Source organism: Eutrigla gurnardus (genome assembly GCF_963514095.1).
Source record: "Eutrigla gurnardus genome assembly, chromosome: 22".
NCBI classification, from domain to species: domain Eukaryota; kingdom Metazoa; phylum Chordata; class Actinopteri; order Perciformes; family Triglidae; genus Eutrigla; species Eutrigla gurnardus.
The window spans coordinates 9,889,049-9,910,238 of NC_139933.1; the positions used below are offsets into that span (position 1 = coordinate 9,889,049).

The 21,190-nt window shown below is 41.1% G+C and overlaps 2 protein-coding genes across 3 annotated transcripts; one reads left to right on the plus strand and one right to left on the minus strand.

The window, feature by feature from the left end:
- Nucleotides 1–1,607: 1,607 nt before the first annotated feature.
- On the minus strand, nt 1,608–10,745 carry LOC311032665 (uncharacterized protein). Of its 2 annotated transcripts, none has more exons than XM_084039600.1 (13): nt 10,556–10,745; nt 8,426–8,752; nt 7,997–8,290; nt 7,512–7,817; nt 5,748–5,858; nt 5,053–5,214; nt 4,151–4,465; nt 4,013–4,063; nt 3,663–3,917; nt 3,237–3,578; nt 2,825–3,094; nt 2,016–2,291; nt 1,608–1,837 (listed from the first exon to the last, which is right to left on the minus strand). In XM_084039600.1, the coding sequence occupies exons 1-13, from the start codon at nt 10,605–10,607 to the stop codon at nt 1,806–1,808; spliced, it is 2,793 nt and encodes a 930-aa protein (XP_083895726.1). In that variant the 5' UTR covers nt 10,608–10,745; the 3' UTR covers nt 1,608–1,805. The 2 variants fall into 2 exon arrangements, with proteins under 2 accessions (XP_083895726.1, XP_083895727.1); XM_084039601.1 differs by having other exon boundaries at nt 4,151–4,381; nt 10,556–10,744.
- A 2,352-nt stretch (nt 10,746–13,097) lies between these two features.
- Nucleotides 13,098–20,296, plus strand: LOC311008491 (chymotrypsin-like protease CTRL-1; the record flags this gene model as incomplete). Its single annotated transcript, XM_084002180.1, has 7 exons — nt 13,098–13,122; nt 13,716–13,730; nt 13,841–14,015; nt 14,900–15,165; nt 16,126–16,274; nt 16,562–16,798; nt 20,189–20,296. 7 exons carry the CDS (start codon nt 13,098–13,100, stop codon nt 20,294–20,296), a joined length of 975 nt encoding a protein of 324 aa, XP_083858306.1.
- Between the last annotated feature and the right edge of the window lie 894 nt (nt 20,297–21,190).

The following is a 21,190-nucleotide window of genomic DNA, read 5'->3' on the forward strand; positions in this document are numbered from 1 at the left end:
TACTATGAAGTAATTGTTATTTTTGTTTTTAAATATTGTTCTACTCACGTTAGTAACAATCCTGCTGAAAGAACAGCTCCTGAGAACATGACTGTAAATCCATGTATTTTTCAAAGTAAAAGATTCTTTAAGAAATTAAGAGTTGAATAAACACATCAGTACACCGAGTTTTTTATTTGTATCTCCACATTGATGAGTCAGTTTGTTGCCTTTGTGACTTGTGCTGATACACGTCACAATAATAACGTCACTAATTGTGTACATCTGTCCACAGTCTGCTGCTGTGTGGAAAAAGCTACAGCCTTTTGTGGCTGAGCTGTGTGACGTCTGATATAAGCATGACAAGGGAGCAGATAGAAATCGTTTACCATGCCATTGTTATACATTTACATTTAAGGCATTTAGCAGACGCTTTTGTCCAAAGCCACTTAAAATAAGTACATTTGTCAAAAGACTCGCTTTAAAGTCTACAAGTAAGAGATACTGTCTTAGTAAATATTTAGATATGTTTCTTATGTTTTTATCCCCCCCAAAACAAAGGTCAAGGTCACAATGTTGAATTCTCGTGAACATATTTCAGGAATGCCCTGAGCAATTTTGCAAAATGTCAAGGTCGACCTCACAACTTTCTCTCTCTCTCTCTCTCTCTCTCTCTCTCTCTCTCTCTCTCTCTCTCTCTCTCTCTCTCTCTCTCTCTCTCTTCTTTCTCTTTTGCTTTCTATCCTTCTTGCATTTTTTTATTTTTTTCTCACTAATGTAATGTGATGATGTGTTGACCTGCCAAGGGACTACAGACGGAAATTAGCTTTTTTGCTAACTCTGGCATATTTACATTTTGAGTGTAAACTGAAAATGTCAATTGATGTGCATTGTCCCTTTTAAATAAACAAATAAATAAAAAAATAAATAAACAAACAATACAGACAAATTCACACAAGTCTAACAGCTTGATAATAAAATAAATAATAAAATGGTGAAGTGATAACATGGACGTAGACTGCAACACGCCTGGTTGGCTGAAGCATCAAACCGCAGGGCTGTAGTTCTAGTTGGGCCTATTTGTTGTCTCTTATCACAATACTACATACATGTTTGTTTTGGTTATTGAGTAGCTGTTTTCTTTTGATCATGTGACCTATTATATGAAATTAAAAACACAGCACTGTGGTGAAAAGTATAATGTATGCAACATGTCTGTACTGAAGTAAATGGGCTGGAGAACAGAAAATACACAAAAAGCTCATTTCATATCCAGCTGTATTATACTAGTATCGAAAGCCATCTACACTAAATGAGATCAACTAGCATCACTTCCTCTGCTCAGCAAAGTGAAGTGACATTCTTGTGGTCGGAGTGCAACGGCAGAAAATAAAACAGAAGTGTATTTTGAAATGAGAACTTCAGTGGTTGAACAACAACACATCTCAGAACACTGAAAAGAAGAGAACTACAGCAGCTTCACCTGTTGACGCATTTTCACAAATCAATCAATCAGGACACGTCTCTCTAAAAAATGATTTTGATTTTATTTTCCAAAGCAGATTTAGAAAGGATTATTATTATTATTATTATCACTTTGTACAAAAATATGAACATTTGTAAAAATCAGGAAGTAGGAACAAAGTAATGGATGACAGATTAAGAATATAAGGTAATAAATAAAGAACAAAAATGTTGGCAGCAAAACCACATCATCAAATACAATTGTATATCCTAAAAACTTGACCACTACACGATATGTGCTATAGAGATATACATTAGATATATATGGCATAGGAAAGGCACTCTTGCACGCATCGGGTCTTTCATGCGGAAGATGAACTTTCCTCATTTGGCTCTGAAAGAAGACACAAGACCAAGTTGAAAAAAATATATCTGACCAAACTTCCTGTTGAGAGACACATTTTTTATAACCAAATGACAGTTGCCAACTCAACCAGTGAGATTTCCTGGTTTTGGTGAGGGGTTTTTTCATGTCAACACTGTGATGTGTGCATGGACGCTTGTTGTCTTACCTGTCCAGGTTCGATACACGGGATGCTTGAGTGCAGGGTGTGTGATCTCCACGCAGACTCTAAAATGAGTTCTCTCATGTTCTCTGGTCCCCTTCGTCAAGCTGACTCTGTTGATGTGCAGCGCTCCGGGGTCTTCCTCTCTTTCTCTGTCACTGTCCTCATCCACTTCTGACTTGGTTTCCTCGTCCTTGTCTACGTTGTTGTTCTCTCCGTCCACTTGTTCATCGATGTATTCGATTCCTTCGGCGTCCGGGTCTGTGACGGCAGCTTTTGTTTCTGCAAAGCAACGGCAGCGAAACATGAGGACATGTACCGATGCTCGATCAACAAAAGAATGGTAAAAATCAATACAGCAGAATATTCTCAATATTATGGCTCAAGCTCAAATATATACATATTGGCTCCTACACTTCCCATAATGCAACAGGAACAGCATGTTTCATTAGACACCTCCTACCTAGTAAGTTCCCATGTCTTTTAAACCCAATGCCCCACTTTGTAAAACAGGTTTCCTATTAAAACTTGTAGACTTCAAGCCTGATGACATCACAAAGGTTACTGTAATTACCAACACTTAAATAAATAGCTCTTCTAGAGCCACAGAAGACATCACATGACTGTTTCCACAGGCTAATTAGTAATCCTCATGGAGAATGAGCTCATTCTTTTGTGCAAGATTGTTGTATTACAAACTTTGGGAAAATATATCATCAGCTTTAGACTAACGGCACAGAGGGCACCTAAGAAAAGGTCCTCTGAAATGCCATTCTTTAACACTATGTGTAGGAGTATACAGTGATGATGAGTACTTATTGCTTGTCCATTCTTCCGTCTCTCCAGCTGTTTGTGTGTCTGAGTCGGCAGGCATGTGGACTTCTCCAGGGCACACACACTTTTCAGCTCCCTCTGTCCGTCATCTCCTATCTCCTCCGTCTCGTTGGACACCAATGGTGAAAGAGTGGCTCCTCCTGCTGCCCAGAGCAATTTGACCTTAGGGTGACCTCCCTTAAACAGCAGAGAGAACACGCCAACCCCCTCACTGCTCCAACAGACCGAGATCAACGGAGGAATGGACGGAGCTAAAGGAATACAAACAGAAAATGTAAGTGAGTGAAAATAAAAGTGGGTGTTTTTCTATAAGATATTGAACGAATATCCACCATTTTATAAGGACAACACCCAACAGTTGTTATCCGTCAAAGTGCTTCTAATGATTCATACCAATGTCAACATTTCTCCAGCGTTTCTCAATAGGCTCTTGTAGAGAACAGTGCTGTACTCTGCAAATAATCCCCGCTCCTCGCTCCTTTTTCTCCTGATGCGTTCTCTTCAGAGTGGCTGTGGCCCTGTAGAGTCTGGGATTAGTCTCTACGGGGCCCCACATCTCTCCTCCCTCTATCACCTCCTCCTCTCTGTCATCTTGCTCTCCCTCTCTGAGCTTCAGCCAGGTGACCGACACGTTCGGAGGGTAGAAATCTGTGATTTCGCATCCAAGGGTCAAAGTCTGCTCCGGGGAAGAAGTGGAGCCAACGATTTCGGACACACACGGCCTGCTGATGAATCCTATTTGGGATTAAGTGGAGATTTAAGTTAAATTTATGTTTTTTCATCATTAATTTGCATGCCCTTTCTTCCTGTCTTTCTTACCTCTGGTCTCGCGGGTGACCGGCTGCTTCAGGGCGATGTGGTGGACACTGACCCACACTTTAGTGCCTCCCTGTTCCAGTTCACTCCGGGGCAGTTTGCACTGACTGAAGGCTGAAAAGAAGCCTTCAGAATTGGGCCGAGGGGAGGACGAGGCCTGGGAGGCCACAGGGCTCAGCTCACTCCCCTGGCAGAACCAGCGGAAGGTAATGACGTCTGGATGGAAATGTGTTGCCCGGAGAGTCATGCTGATGACATCTGGAGGACAGAAATGGCAAAGAATGTGTCCTCTCACAACCAATGCCTTACATCGTGTATTGAAATAAAGCAAACGGATAAACTGTTTGCCTTACCAGGGTTACTTGGCGTCTCTGCCAGCTGGATTTCTGATACTTCTGGAGCAGCTAAAAGATGAAATAAAAAAAAAGTCCATTCCAGAAATTGTAGAAATCATAGAAAAGCAGAAGTGGAAAGTAAAAATCTTTTCTTACACAGGATTGTGAACTTCTCTGACACCCTCTCCACCACGATCTTATCTTTGCCCATGTAGGACACCTGACACTTAAACACCGCCCCCTTGTGGATTGAAATCTGGGGGATGAACGTGAGTGAGGAGATCAGCTGTTGAATGCCACTTCCGGATGAGTGCAGCGGGCCCTGAGTGTGCAGCTTGTAGTAAGCCGCCTCGCCTCTGGAGGGCAGCAGAGGGCCTTTCTCCGGAGCTGGGGAGGTGAGAGTTAGACCGTAGGGCAGATGGATGATGGTTAGGGGGTTATAGAGGCAGTTAAAGTTAGCTTTGGAGGTTCCTATGTGTGTCAAATTGTGAATTGTTAGTAAAATTACGTGTAAAAGAGAAAACATTGCATGTTTAATACAAATAAAATATATTTCATGCATCATTCATTTCATTGTGTTATTGACATAATCCAAATGCATTTTATTTTCTGTTTGGTCTATTTATTAACCAATTAACATAACAATAAACAAGCTTTAAAGGAACAGTTGGCCTGCAGCCAGTAATGACCAGTAATCACTAATCAAAAATTATTATTATTATTATTATTTTATTATTATTATTATTATTATTATTATTATTTTAATATTATTATTATTATTATTATTATTATTATTATTATTATTATTATTATTATTATTATTATTATTATTATTATTATTATTATTATAACCTTTATTTAGAACCTGGCCAAGACAGGTAGCAGCAGAGTTACAGCACACAGTTACAAACAGAAAACACAAGGACAAAATATATAGAATAAAAGATTAAGCAACGCAATTTACAATACAATAATCACAAATGCATGCTGCGCTACCCTTTGAAGGGTCCAAGACATATTTACCAGTAACCGCTGATGATTTGTATACGTTCTCATACCTGTGAGTGAAGTGTCAAAGATAGGGGTGTCATTGAGGAACCATGCAGTTTGGACTCGGTCCACCCTCCTGCCCTCAATGCTCACTGTCACCCTGCCCTTTTGACCTGCAATCACGCGTGGAGGCAGGATAATCCCTGACACATTTAGAGACTTCTGTTTCTCTGAGTGAGGGAAGAAAGATAGAGGATTCAGTGGGGGGGAAAAAAGGCCGGGGTGGGGCAGCTATTGTGCAATTATTACAGAGTTTACTTGAAACACTGTGTGGTTTAATTTCAAAGAATGCATTCCTTACAAACTGCTGGATTAAGTTCTCCTGAAACCCATTGTGTCTGTGTGTTTACATCTGAGCATTGGGGAAATTTGACGCTACAGAAAGGAGAGAGGCATTGCGGTTTCGTGTTTTTCTTTGTTAAGACAATGCCTCCTTTTTGTAGTACCTTTACTTGCATGTTTTAATATGTGTGCATTTCCTGGCATATTGGGGTCAAGACCCCATAGGGAGATAAAATAAGTTTTCGTCATAAAATGATTACCCCAAATTCTGTATATTTTGCACAACAACTGCAACAAACTGCAACAGTTTACTTTGTTTTATGAGAAACTGAAAGTCTCTATAATTTGTGATGAGGGTCACAAATTGACTATGCTTCCTTTAAGGGGTGACAGTGGTGTGTACTTCTGCCATCTAACTCACCATCCCTTCTCCTCCAAGAAAAGCCGAAGCAGAGCAGGAAGACCAGCACGATAGAAATACACATCATAGCCACAGATGCTTTGGCTGATTTGGTCAACACCGGAGATTCATCTAAGAGGAAACAGAGTGAGAACTAGGTCAAACCTATTATGTGGCTTGACCGTGTATGATCAAAGTGCTTGATTGTAGGTCACATGACATGGTTACCGGTAAGGTGCATTTAGTTAAATGTTACAGGAAGGAAACGTCGTACTACTCATATCTTGTTGGTTTTGAAAGATCTTATTATTAATCACATGACACTCATAATATGGTAGTTCATTCATTAGTCAGTATTTTAGTCGTACAAATTTGAAAGCATTTCCTGTTTATTCATTTATTTATTAAAAATGTTTCTTTTGTAAAAAAAAGAAAAAAAGAAAGAAATTAAATCTCTCTCTCTCTGGACTCAAACCAATCAGATGGGGTGGGGGACGGGTAAAGCGGATAAAAACTTGTGAATCCGATAATAGACATACATTTGTACGAATAAAACTATTGAATTCAACATTTCTTAGTGCAAGGGTGCTTATCTGCCCTCCCTAGTAGGAGAATGTGTGTGTGTGTGTGTGTGTGTGTGTTTGTGTGCATACTGAAAATCAAATGATGAGATGACTTTAAAGGCCTTGGCAAACTGAGTCCGTTTTTTTCATCCTGCTGTTATCACAGTAAACTCCCAGTTATCTCCAACAAAAACGCATCCAACGAGCCAATTATTTAAGTTCATGAAGAGTTTTGCTGTCTATTAGGGGGGAAGTCAGATTGTTTGGATGCTGGCTGCAGGCGTGCTAACGTTAGCGCTGCTGTGCTAAAGGTAGCTACAGCTGCTGTAACGGTGAACTCTTAAAGGTTGTATCAGCGATTCTGGTTGCCCTCACTTCCGTTGCGAGATCCAAAACAAACAGAGCCAGCTAGCCCCTCCCTCCCGTGTTTTGATCATGGACGCGCATTTTCATGAACGTGATTGGTTGGAACACTGTTTATTTTGCTTTTGAGGTGTTGGTAGTACCATTTGTTTTTGTGTGCGATCTCGGAGCCTAGGCTGCCTAGAGAGACGCGTTTTTTTGACGGCCTGCTTATGGGGCGGGCAGCTAGCGGATCGTGAGGTAAAAACAGATGAATGTGATCATTTATGTTTCGGCCCAGAATCGCTGATACAACTCTTAAGCTTGTAGATCCACCGTATTCTGAGTGTTAGAGACGTGTTGACTTCTCCAGCTTTGCATTTCAACATTACGAACACTGCAGGGAGTGATAGTGCAGCCAAAAATGATAACTATGAATACAAGCATCGAGAACAGGACATACAAGCCACAAACAGTTACGCAACAGTTTGGGGGCCGGAACTGATCCAAGTTGACATGGATACACCCTGTACTGATACACAGTGTATCACAGAGCTGACACATAGAGAAGGAAACACCCACATTCACACCTATAGGCAAATTAAGAGTCATAAATGAACCTAACCTGGAGCAAGTTATTTCATGACTTGGAATGCTTTTGCTAATATGGTTAGAACATGTCTCCACAGAAGGTGTCACAGAAGTCCACCTGGACCCAGGACCCCCCTCTTGCTTTGAGGCAACTGTGCTAATCACTACACCATCATGCAGCCCATCAAACCAACATTCAAAGTCTTAAAAATAATAGTGAAAAACAGAATTGATCGGTCTCAAATGGTTGTGTCAGCTCTCAGATAATCTGGTCTTGTGAAATGTTTACCTTGGGGGTCCAGTTGGTCTAGGTACGCTGAGCCAGTGACCGGATGCACTACCCCAGGTTGGTTTATTGCACACTCCACCTCTCCACCTTGCTCCCTCTGCTCAGGGCTCAAGGTATAGTAGTGTCTGGTTCTGTAGGTCCCATCGGGGTTCTGCTCAGTGGTGGGGGGCTTGGGGAGGACTGAGCTGTTTTGAAACCAGGATACAGATATTTCCTCTGGGTAGAAACGCTCCACGTCACAGAAGAGAGTGAGAGGAATGTTCTTGGGGTTTGAGGGCAGGGCAGACAGTCTGACAAAAGGGAGGTCTGAGGAGCAACAACGAAAATAGCATCAAAATATTTTGTCTTCACCAGGCAGATTTAAAAGATCAGTACATTTGTTCCCACAGTTTGTATAGTTTGACCGAAGTAGCTATTCAAGTTCTACTGGAAATAAAATGTGATGAATCATCGCATTAATTACATGGTGTCTTTGCGTGACTCACATGTGATATTGAGCTTGAAATCCAGCTCTCGATTGCTTCCTTTGTGTGACACTTTGCAACCGAAGGTCACGTTCTGGTCGCCGAGGGAAGGGAAGAAGGTCAGGTTACTCACAGCCATGTAGTACCCATCTGGTGTCTGCTCCCCTTCAACGTGGTAGGGAGGTTGGATCACTTGGCCATCTCTGGTCCAGGAGAAAGAGACAGGAGGAGGGTAGAAACCATCTGCATGGCATTTAAGCTGGCTATCTGTTTCTAACACCACCCACTGCTGTGGGACTGACAGAGTGGGGGAAGCTAGAAGAGGAGACATAGAAGAAATTGCGGGGGGAAAGAAAGGATAAAAAAAGTTGAGCTTTGTACCTTTGCTTTCGTGTTCAAATGTGCACTTAAATGTACAACTCAACTGTCAATAACTAGATAAAGACATACCCAGGATACTAAATGTAACGTTGCTGGAGTGCAGCATTGTGGAGTTGTAGCTGACGCTGCATTCGTACACCCCCTGCAGGTCGAGACCGGCTCTGAGGATGGTCAGTGAAAAGTCCCCATTTATGAAATCACTGGTCTCCCAACTGAAGCCTTCCTTTATTTGTGTCGCTGCTTCTCTGAATGAGGCGATGGTAGAGCTGTTGCTTATCCAGCTGACGTCAATGAGAGACTTGTTTATTTTGTCCAACTTGGCAGAAAGCGGGAACGTCACATTGCAGGGGAGGGTTGCATTTGTATTTGGGCTGGCCTGGATTTCACTTAAAGACACTGTAAGCAGAACAAGAGAGTTCAGGTTAGAGGGAGGGGAATAAAGAGCCTTTGCTGAACAGCGCTCAATGATGCTCCTTACTGCAACACATGGGATATTTGCATGCATTTAATGTTTTATTTGAGCCTCATCTTCAACTGCATTTTCAGTTTCTTCAGACGTTTTATAACCCGAGTCAAGCTAACATGTAACGCTAGTCGATAGCTTATATTGTAAAGCTATTTCATTCTTCAGTATCCTCTTACAAATGAAAAATGTAATCCATAAACCAACCTTCTTCAGTTAAATTAAAGGCTTCCCCTGTCTCACTGGGTGAGCTGCTGTCATTGTTAGCCAACTTAAACAGAACAGCTGTATGACTAACAGTGCCGAGTCAGTTATCTTAATTTATGACACTTCTCTGATTTTGCTTGTTACACTTTGTTAAACAGATAAACAAGAGTACCAATGCTCCTTTTAAGCCAGACTGATTTTTAAATGCTGCGCTTTTAATAGCTGCAATTAGAACTTACAGGAACAACAACAACTTCAACAACAAATGAATGTCACATCCAAAGCAAAGAGCGGTCAACTTATCCTGTTTGTCTTCTAACACAAACACCTGAATGCTGAGTGATAAGGAATATTGTGTCAAAGGTTTGAGTTTGATGAAATTTTCCGCCTCGCATTCTTTCTTTTCATCCCTAACCGTAAATCAGTAAACCCATTATACCTCCTTGAATCAGTGTAAATATAAAGCCTTTGAGTCTGGTCTGGCCACCCAATCAGCTTAATTAGTAACTAGTACAATAAATACTTGAGGGTTGTAGGTATAGAGTGAAGCAAAGGAAAGCTTTCTTTAGTGTTGAGTGTTTATGCTGCACCTCTTAAGTGTGATAGATGTGTCGATCACAGAGGGTTGATAGGAAAGAATGGTATGAGAATAAAACATTTAAAAAAAGACGTGACTAATTGTTCTACTTTAGTGTTTATTTTTGTCTACAAAAGTCCAAATACTAAACCCTTTAACAGCAAACATCGCACTTATCAACCATCCAAGCAACATTTATTGTCAAATCAAAGCACTTTAGTTCAAATGTTTCAATTTGTTATAATTATAATGTACTTGTAACTGCTTGTAACCATAGTAATTATAACATAGACACATGATGTACAGGTAAGGTATACAGACAAATGTGTCATCTTATATTTAAAGAGTGACACTGATTACTTCTAAATACTGTCTTAGTTTTGGTTATGTTTCAGTGCATGCAATTATTACTGAGGCTCGACACTGTGGAGCACTTCAACAGACATTTTTTATTGCAACATCATGCGTAGTGTATTATAATGTAGTATTTATGTGACGTTTTGTAAAATAACCAGATTTGCATGTGCGGCTTTGGCTGATTTGGCCGAATTAAATATCTAACAAATTACGGCACTTCATTACATTAATACCAATATCCTATATATCCAATATTAGCATTAAGGAGTCCCATTTCTTGATGTATTGTCATGTTGCCCAAATCCATAACCCTGGATACATAAAGCTCTGATACTTGTACTGGTCCTAAAAACACTGTAAAGTTTAGCAGGTATAAACACAAAATAAAAAAATAGGACATGTAGACACTGACAGGTCTGAATATGCCCAACATCTGCACTTTCACACTTATTTAAAAAAAAAACACCCGTTACAAGCCTTTAAGTCCATCTGAGACAGCTCAGCAGCAATATTTCCCATTTCACCTGGTCACTAGGTGAAGAAACAACAATGCAGCCTTTGTCAGCCAACTGTGAGCTAATGACGCAATACTCACCATGCTTTATGAGAGTCAGCAGGACGACATAGACGAGGACTTTACACTGCATTGCCAGGCTTGTCTTGAGACCAAGTTCTTATCATCTGGCCCTTTTGCTGTCTTATATAGAGCTATGAGGTGTCAGGGGGCGGGTTTGTCCTGCCAGATGGGGAATAAGAAATATTGTCCCGGGGCCTCAGTGAAAGGAGGCCCTTGATATGTGTATGTCCTCTTAAATAAGCAAGTCCTAGAGGACTGATGGTGCGATGAGAAGGAGGGAGATGTGCAGTGACACCCAAGTGGGCAAATAGGTCACTTAAAATTCAGACGGGCCTCTGGCCAAGAGTTTGGACCTACTTTACATTGGTGCAGTGTTGCTATGAACAAACGGAGAGGGTGATCCCACTGAGCTTATGTGGGCAAACACTCAGGCGAGACTAAAACTCTTTCTATCTGTGGAAAAGTTAGTGCAGTGTTGAATTTGGAGAAAAAAAGAGGGTAAAAACAGGAGAATGCTCCCCCCTCCTCCCCCTCTGTGCAGCCAGCGCCTGCTATGATCACTGCCTCTGATTGAGGTTAAGTTTTATCCAGAACAAGTGCTTTATGTTTGAAGGAAACAATGTTGTCTCTTTCATCCTCTTCTTAATATCCATTAACTTCATTTGCTGTTTGAATTGTTTGACTTTGCACTTTAATTGGTCTTAAAACACACATCTGCCAGTGGACATGTAAACCTCTTATTTGGAGAACACACGGGGTATCTGAATTCCTTTCTCTTGTTCCCTCTCTGCTTTACTTTGCTTTGGGTCGAAACAATAGTGAGTGATTAACGTGTTCCCTTTCCCCGTTAGTGTTTGGCACTTTGTGCTCTTTCTGATGTTTTCTCTTCTTTCTTTTTCTGACACTCTCGTTCCTTTCATCGGGCCAAAAGATTGAGTGCACTTCAGGAGAGACGTGAGGGTTTGATGGAGGACGCACCGGCTGAAGGAAGGACTAAAATAACTATAGTCTTGCAGATTTCTTCATGCTTTAAATCAACACGTATAATCACGTATACATTTGTGTTTTTTCTTTTGTGTTTTTCTTGAGGTCTTAGAAATGCACTGGTCAAGTTGTGCTTGATAGTCAGAAATATGTACATGATTTCAATACTGTAGGATTAGATAAGCATGTTCTGCACATTTTGCAATGTATACATAAGCAGAGTGAAGTTGGCCATAGTGTTATACACACTGAAGTGCTTGACTTGGGAGGTTCATCCTAGCATTGAAGCTTTTTGGTTTTTATTTGAAGGGCATTTATTCAGACATAATAATAAATAACAATGGGTTTGGTGGCCAAAATATAGTATTACATTTACATTTACATTTAGGTCATTTAGCAGACGCTTTTGTCCAAAGCGACTTCCAATAAGTCCATTTGTCAAAAGAAGGAAACAAAGAAACCACAACGAATCATTGCCGATAAAGTAAGAGCTAAAAATAGAACAAGTGTTAGGTCCTCATCTGAGTAAAGTAGTACCTTAAGAGCAACAGTGCTATGATCAGAGTGCTATAGGTAAGGTTTTTTTTATTTTTAATTTTTTTTTATTTGGTATTTGGCAATAACGTATTATTTGCTGATAATGAGCCACCAAAAAACAGCAGCAACCCAAGTGATCTGATTTACTGATGATTAAGACATCCGGCCTTTATTTTTTCCCCTGTTTGGCTGCTTGGTATCTAGGTCACTTAATGAAGGTTTGGTGCACCCTCTTGTCACGCATCGCCTAATTAACAAGTTAGACTCACAAGGTGCGGCAGCAGGAACAGTCAGTGTGGTTTGGATGTTAATTAATGACTTATGTAATTAGTATGAGGTAACATCTAGTTTTCAAAATAGGCTGATGGCTGGTCACCCTGAAGAGGTTTTTTTTTCCTCTAAAAGATATAGGACATTTGAAGTCTACAGTGATACATGTATGATCCCCCCCAAAAAACAAAGCTAAATCCAAAAGGAATTGTCTTTACATTTTTGGGGAAAACACTTGATCTAGATGAGAAAATCAACACCCCACTTGTGTGAAATATGAATGGAATGGATTAAACAAATGAGACATAACGTGTTAAGTCAACTTTTGAGGTGTCGGTAGGCAGATCTTAGTAGAACAGGCTAACTGTGGATGCTGCAACTTTTTGCACACCTTTAGTAAAATGCCATTGGTTGACTTACTGTTTTGTCTGTGATCTAATGAAGGAGGCCATTCAGTACTTCCTGTGACGTTTAAACATTGATGATTCAATAATTATAGTCTAACTTTAATTACTGGCTTTGCTCATAATTATTGTTATGTAAGGAAGAGGATCAATTAATTTGAAATAAATTACAACATTCAGCAGACTACTAATTAATGGTTATCCGCGGTATCGAGAACAGGTTTGAGGGAGGAGGGAATGAAAGTATATAACTGTGCACATGAGTGACAGAGTGACAAAGGCAAAATTAAACAGACTCTGCACTTACTGAAAGGCAAAATTAGTGACAGCACAGAATGTCAGCCTGGACTGCGTGGATACTCCTGATGTGTGCGGCTCTCAGTGGGCAAGGTGAGTTTACACTTAGTTGCCAGTTTATTATCTATTTCAATCCAGTACTTCCTCTCTTTTAAAGCTTATATTTAGTTTTTGTGAACAGTGTTTTGACAGAGGTTTTGACTTTATTGTAATTTTTACGGATGTAGATGTTGTGCTGGATTGTATTGTGTTGATGTTGTCAGTTTCTGGGGGGGGGGGGGGGGGGGGGGGTTAGCTCAGGAGGTAGACCCGGAAAATATGGCATGAGGTGCTTCATACATTTTGAGCCTCATGCCATATTTTCCAGTAACTGTATCTATGATGATTGAAGTCACACCTAAATTATTTTAAAATCGTGATAATAATTCTTAGTGAAATGTTATGTTAAGAGGTTACCTGCAAGCGCTCCAGCTGTTGCAAAAGGATTTGAGACAATAACCCCTTAAGATTCCACAATACTGCCATGCAGATGTGTCTGAACTGAACTGACCAGGCAGCATAATGCCTCCACAGTGGGGTTTCAGATCTGACATCATTGGAGAGAAAAAAACCCCCTCTTTTTAAAAAAAATATTGAGGCAAACGCACAAAAGTAACTTTTTTCTTTTAATCTCTTTTTTTCTTCAGGGTCACATGCTCAGGGTAAGCACAGTCACGATTCATGATTTTACAACAATGAACACATTTATTCTCACACATGACTGTCCCACTTTACCGTATATGTAGTAACACAGTTGTCTATGCTCTGTCAGATTGTGGAGAGGCACCTCCGAAAACAAGAATAGTGGGAGGTGAGGATGCTGCACCTGGGTCCTGGCCCTGGCAGGTCAGCCTTTACCTCAGCTTTTCATCGTTTCACTTGCCCATCTGCGGTGGGACCCTCATCAGTAACGAGTGGGTACTCACAGCAGCCCACTGCATCCCAGTGTAAGAGAAACACAAAGCACCTACACCTGTTGTCTTATTGCACTCTGTAGGATTCAATAGGAACATCTTTTTTTAAATCCCCAAAGGGACAATGCATTGACATTACATACACAATACGTCATCTACATAATAGATGACACCAGGCAGTTTCACTGCAACAACAATAGGATGTTCAGTAAGTACTGGATGATTAAGAATTAAGTCACATAGCCATGACCTCATTTAGCATTAGAGCAGACTTTTTTTTCCTTTGGCTGTAATGCCCATAGATAACAAGCAAATATGTAAACGTATCAGGCAAAGAGAGTACAAGCCTTGACATTCATGTTGCATTTTGATATTTAGGTTGTACTATGGGAAAATCCACAAATCCACAAGAGTTCAATCTTTCATCTTCTTTCACTCACTCTGAGTTAATAGCATTAATATCTCTACGTCCGAGATTGAAGTGGAGAGTTTGCCTTTATTTACCTGTTGCCATGGTGAATTGCAGTATCGGTGCTCAATTGATGAAGGCGTTTTAATTCATCACCTAGATCAGAGTGGACATACTAAGAATTGATTCAACTCTGTTCAGCTGTTCTGGTACGTCTGCTTCCCATCTCCAGGTTCATTAACTCAGATTTCAGGCTCAGAGTTTGTTAAACCTACTTTCTGAGAGTCACCTCTGGGTTTCTTATGTTCAGTCTAGTTTTTCCTTTCATGGTAAACAGTATACTCTCAGAGTGGTGTGTGTCAGTCTTGCCTTTACTACCTTCTTCTGCCTCTACTTAATTGAGAAAGTGAAATTAACTGGCACATCAGCAGTCTAGTTTTGAAAAAACTTGATGCAACCTGCTAGTTTGCACCTAATTTACTAATCACTGATTTATTATTTTATCCAGAAACCTACCTCAGTTTTGGCTTCTCTACTTTGGAAGACAGACTCAGTCTGGCCCCAACATTAACGAGGAGAGCCGCGTCGTAAAAGAGATCATCATCCATCCGAACTACAATAACACGTTGCATAACAACGACATCGCCCTGTTGAGGTTCGAACCTGTTACTTTCACCAACTACATCAGACCTGTCTGTCTGGCAAGTTCAACCAGCACGTTTCACACCTCCACCCCCTGCTGGGCCACTGGCTGGGGCAATCTTGGAAAAGATAGTGAGTATTGGCATGCTAACATACTAACCCAAGATATCAAACAAAACAACTGATGATAGATACATCTGTGGGAAAAGGGGATTGTTTAAGAGGGCTCCAGACTAACTTTTTACATTTAGGTGCACCAGCACATAATTTAGGCGCCTTTTGGCATCGCAATAACACACCTAGACCTTTTCTTTATAGTTCCCACACAGACTGTTAATTTGTATAATGATGCCGTTCCCCACGGCCCCGGTCTGCTCCAGATTTCTGCCTAAAAGGCTGTTGAGGAAGTTTTTCCTCTCCAGTATGTGGCGCTGTAACTCTTGCTCCTGGTGATGTTAGGACTTGAAAACGAAAATGTACTGACTCTGAAAATCATGAGTGTTCTAGTTCTCAATGTGTAGGTGTCCTGAGATAATTTGTGTTGTGATTTGACACTATGAATAAAATTGAATTGAAAGTGAATTGAAAAAAAAAAACCCATTAAACTTCACACAGACAGACCAGCTAAATGTTGGACACACTTGTGCGACCAAGGAACATTTTTAGTTGCACTTCACTGATTTTTGGTGGCATGTGTGCCTGAAATGGTTGCACTCTGGAGCCCTGCACAATCTCTATGAGGAAAATCCTTTTTTTTTTTTAAATGAATTTGTGAGTGTGTGAACATAAACAACTGAATAACAACCTGAAGTGTGTTTTGTTTTACGTTTTATATACCGTTGTCCTTGTTTTGAAGTATTTTCTGTGTTTCATGAAATATGTTGATATAAATATTTTCAGTTGAAAATTAGCCAAGATGGCTAAACTGATGTGTTACAATGTCTATTTATGTTTATTGTCTTGGTGTAAAATAATAATTAAAAAAAAGATTGATCAACAGTCGTTATTTGATGAAAAAAATACTTAGAATTATGCAAATGACGGAAAATAAAATGTTGTCTTCTGATTTCTTACGCTCTCTCTCTCTCTCAGATCCCTTGCCACCCCACAACTCATTGCAGGAAGTTCAGATTCCCGTCGTTGGAAACAAGCAGTGCACTTGCAACTACCGCTCAGTGTCGGGTGTAAAAATCACTGACAACATGATTTGTGCCGGGGAAGAGAACAAAGGAATATGCCAGGTTAATATAATAATCCATTGTCATATTTCTAGTAGCTGAACTGACTACTTTTGATTTGTTTTTCTTCCTTCATTCAAACTAAACATGCAGTTTAGTTTGAGTGCAGATAAAATACTATTTCTTGTCTTACATCCCTATTTACCAATTTCAGCCCCATAATGTAAACTTTCATACTTTTGCTTTAAAAATGTTGTCGTTTGTGAGAATATTTAAGTTTGGGTAATACTAACCCAGTTTTATTCTGTGCCTGTTACCAGCAGTATAAATGATCTCACACTCTTTTTCAGGGGGACTCTGGTGGACCTTTGCAATGCAATCAAGCCTCAAAGTGGATCCAGGCTGGCATTACCAGTTTCGGAGTCCCCTGTGCCCGGGCTGGTTACCCTGAAGTCTATGTACGAGTGTCTCAGTTTGAAAATTGGATCAAAAGTAAAGTGGGGAGTTCAAAAGTTACCTTTGTGCCTTTCACATCCAGTGGCACGGACCAAGACAGTGATGTGTGTGAAAACAGATCTCTTAAAAATGTGACCATTGCAGCTTCAAATACAACGTCCACAACAGCTTCAAACCCAACGTCCACAACAGCTTCCACAGCATCATCCGTTACAGCTGAGCTTACATTTGTTGCCATCTTTGTAACAGCGTTCCTGCAGCTCATTGAAGCTTCATAGCAGCACTTGTGTTGCATTGTGTAATGTCTGTCTAAATAATATGACACAGATTTTGTATATTTCGGGCCGGGATGAAAACCACATCCTTGCAAGGTTGAACTCATTACCCTTATATAATATTTGTATGTGAAAAATAATACACAATAAAAGATTGTTTTTGTTATTCTGCATGTCTTCATTAATGTTAGTTTGCTAACTGTAGCATATTAAAGCCATTCAGTATATTTTAGTTTAGTTAACACAGTGTGGGTTAATAATTGTAGCTTCGTTTTGTTGGCTCTTGTGTAAATTTAACAACCTTTCTGCTTATAAAGTAACGCGCATTATATTGCATTGCTAATTAGTATAATATTTTCACATTATATAATTATAATAAGCCTCATTGCAGCCTGTACTTACTATATGGCATTCTTTGTTCTAACTCCATATTCCATACATATTTTAAATACTAATCTCTAGCTACAGCAGCATCAGCTAACGTGTGCAACCCCGACTAACCATGCTAGCTCAACATCGGAGCATGTTACAAACCTGCAATCAGCAAAGACAAGTTTAGAGTGAACATAACCGCTCAGAATAGGCTGTCGGAAAAGTAGCTAGTTCTTACTATTAACAGCCATTGTATAGTTGGAAGAAAGTAACATGAAGAGGCTGTGACAAGGGCCATACCACTAAGCTAGAAAATGACATACCGACATGTATTTCCTCTGGAACGGAAGCCACAGGAGACTCTAACTCATTTATTAAAACCTATAGCTAACAACACATTTAGCTATAAGAAATAAAAGCAGGCACAAAACATAAACTGCAATTAACCACAAATGGTTCTGGGGTCCATCTCTGCATCAACTTTTAATAATTTAATAAACTATCGCACAGCCCAAATGTTGTACAAAGCATCAAACAGAACTCTCCCCCAGAACCTGCAAAAATTCTTCATACACAGAGAGAGACACAATCTTAGAGGGGACTTGATTTTCAGGTGTTGGGGTTGTAGCAGGAGCAGATTTGGTTATCAACAGTTAACTATCAATATCAATATGATTATCGGTATTAATAATTATATTTAATATATTATCATGATATAATCATGAATAAACGGGGCACCACCCTGGGATCAGGGAAAAGATAACCTAAAACTGTATTCAATCTCAATATGAAGGTTTTATACTCACATGCCAATCATCGTGATCATTGGCATAGAAGCATAAAAACAATCTAACAATTAAAAAGGAGTGAAATTCAAGCACTAGCCTTCACAACCTGCTGTTATCCAGTGACATATACACAACAAGCACAAGAGGCCGCTAGTTATAACATAATAAGATTTATTAAAGTCAGTAATAATGATCACAATCAATAACACTGCAATTAACAAAGCCTTATTACCTAACTACCTAACACACAAAGCTAAGCTTAAACAAAGGGAGAGACACACGTGGAGTGTGTGTGTGTGCGTATGTGTGTGCGTGCGTGTGCGTGCGTGTGCGTGTGTGTGCGTGCGTGTGCGTGTGTGTGCGTGCGTGTGCGTGTGTGTGCATGTCGAGAGAGAGAGAGAGAGAGAGAGAGAGAGAGAGAGAGATAGCCGTATGTAGCCACCAGATGTAGCTATGTCCCTAGCGTCCGCCGGGAACAGCTGGCTTAGGACACGTGTGTGCGGCGTGTATGTGTGTGTGTGTTAGCAGGTCACAAACAAAGAGAGAGAAAATGCGCGAGCGATATTCCGAGGCCCAGAAGCCGTGCTGCTATCACACGGGCTCGAGTGAATAAACTGGCGTTTATTCCGCGAGACCGGTCTTTTAACTGATAGTAGAGGCTTTCTGAGCTCGCGAATATGGCGGAGGTTAGTCGGAAACACTGTTACAGAAATCAACCCAGCTGCGTGGGTACACGATCAGTATTCAAATACAGCAGCACATGAACCAACGGACTCGGCGGTCCGCGATCAGAACTTAAAACACATTAACAAGAATTACAAGCATATCCTACACTATCACTTGTGTCTCTGCCCAGACTGATAGCCTCTTACTGGTATCGTTGCGTAAGACGATGACGGCGTTCCGTAACGGCGGTAGTTCGTGAGTCCCCGGCGTCAGCGGGGGACGTGCTGAGTCGGCTTCGTCCAGACGAGAGCGGAGCGGGTTTCCTCTCGTTGATCAAACTCAAATAAAGAAAACAGTTGGTGTTTCCTCCTTCCACGAGCGGCGATATAATCGCGGCTTGGCGATTTAGTCAGCTTACTTCAGACAGCGTCTGGTAGCTGGAAGGCAGGAACCGGCTTGGTTCCTCTTGTTGCAGCGGTGCGCTGCAGGAGGGGGTCGCCTCCCGTTGCAACGTGGTGTTGCGCCGGTTGTAGGAAGAGACGCCAGAGTAGGAGTCGGAGTAAGAGTGAGTAAGAGAGTTCTCCAAGCGGCTTCGGTTTATAAAGCTCAGGCCGCTCCAGGGGACCCCCCGGGGTTCCCTGAAGATTGTCAGCCAATAGGCACCAGTTGGGTAGCGTCGCATCTCTCACCTGGGTGAGATGTGAAACTAAAATGGCGGTGTAGTTTTTAATCCCCTTTGTCCTGTTGTCCTGGCCGCATTGTGTAGTCCTAACGGTTAGGTCCCAACACAGGCAAAGGAAGGTACGAACTATGCTAAAATCCTTTTCCTTATCGGTCACAGGTGTTAGGCAATGGAATGTGTTAGAAGACGAAGTCAAAAAAACACCAACACTGAGTGGCTTTAAGAAAAAGTATGTATATTCAACACTTGACCGGTACAGATTATTGCATGTGAGTTGATAAGGGTCTGGAGCACAAATCAGCAGGCAGGGTGCTGTGACTGGATGGGAGCATAACAAATGAACATTCTGTACCCAAACAATAAGCTGGACCTGAGAAACTTGTATGGTATGATGTCAGTTGTACGTGGTAGGGAGTATCAACAATGTGGACATAAATTAGGTATGAATGCCAAGCACAACTGCTACTCCCACAATTCACGATGGAGTTGCTGAGCTGGTCACTGAATGCTGTCGACAGAGTGTTCTCAACACGGCGCGCGGGTTCTGGCGAACCTGCGTGCCCGGATGGGACCTTCATGTCCGGCTACATCATGGATGGTTGGGGAAAGTGGAGAGTCATCTGCCTTGCCACTCTGGATGTGGAAGACGTCGAGGACGTGTACGTGTTCGCGTTCATGACAACTGGAATGATCGCCTTGGGATGTGGAATCTTCATGCTATATCGGAAAATGCGAAAGATCGCCACTGAGCTGACCAGTGTGAGGGTGGACAACGCCACCACTCGGTCTGCTGTGGTTGGGATGCGCTCTGACATCTCTGCAGTTCGCGGCTCTGGTGCGAGTTGAACTGGCCACTAACCGGGAAGAAATAGTGACCAATCGGTCAGCCATGGTCGGGATGCGCTCTGACCTCTCCGCAGCTCGCGAGTTCCCGTTACGGAAGCGAGGTGAAGTGGCCAATAACCGGGAGGAAATGGCGAAGTTAAGGGCAGCGAAAGCTGCAGAGGACAATGATGATTAATAAATTAAAAGGGAAAAAAAAGAGGCTCCCACACCATCCCATCAAATAGTAGCTACACTGGACTTTTTTTTTTTTTTGTTCTGTTCTCTGTCGATTGGACCCCCTCCAGACTTTGTTACATGATGAGACTGCTGTTCACTCGTGATGAACAAATATGGACACGTGTGCAGACACTCACGTAATCTGTATGCACTGGACTTCAGCTCTCTGTATCACCTACTGCTGTAACATAGTATGTCAAATGTCACAAGTGTAAGAAAATGTTAAAATGCAATTGACAAGAAAAGACTATGATGTTGATTTTTTACATTTTTTTATATTTTTTATTTTTTGTTCTTTTTTACTTTCTATTTTTTATTTTATTTTATTTTTATTTTTTTAAATTTTATTATTATTATTTTTCTTCTTTCTTTTCCCCCCTGGGTAATGGGGGCGGGACTAGATAAGCCTCGGCTTCTCCCGCTTTCCCTTTCGGCCATGTGTATTCATGTTTACTGTGTGAGCAAGATGTGTGATGATGACTTAATGTACATGCCCGAAATAAACAAATAAATAAATAAACTTTCCTTTGGCCCTCCTGCGGAAATTGGGAATGAATATCCGTGCTCCAGGGAGCAGAGTTGCCAGCTCATCAATTGTAAGGATGGAGTTCTTGCCGGGGCTAGTTGTGCTATTATAGGCCCGGATGAGATGGGTGGCAGCTGATTGGGCCACAGTTT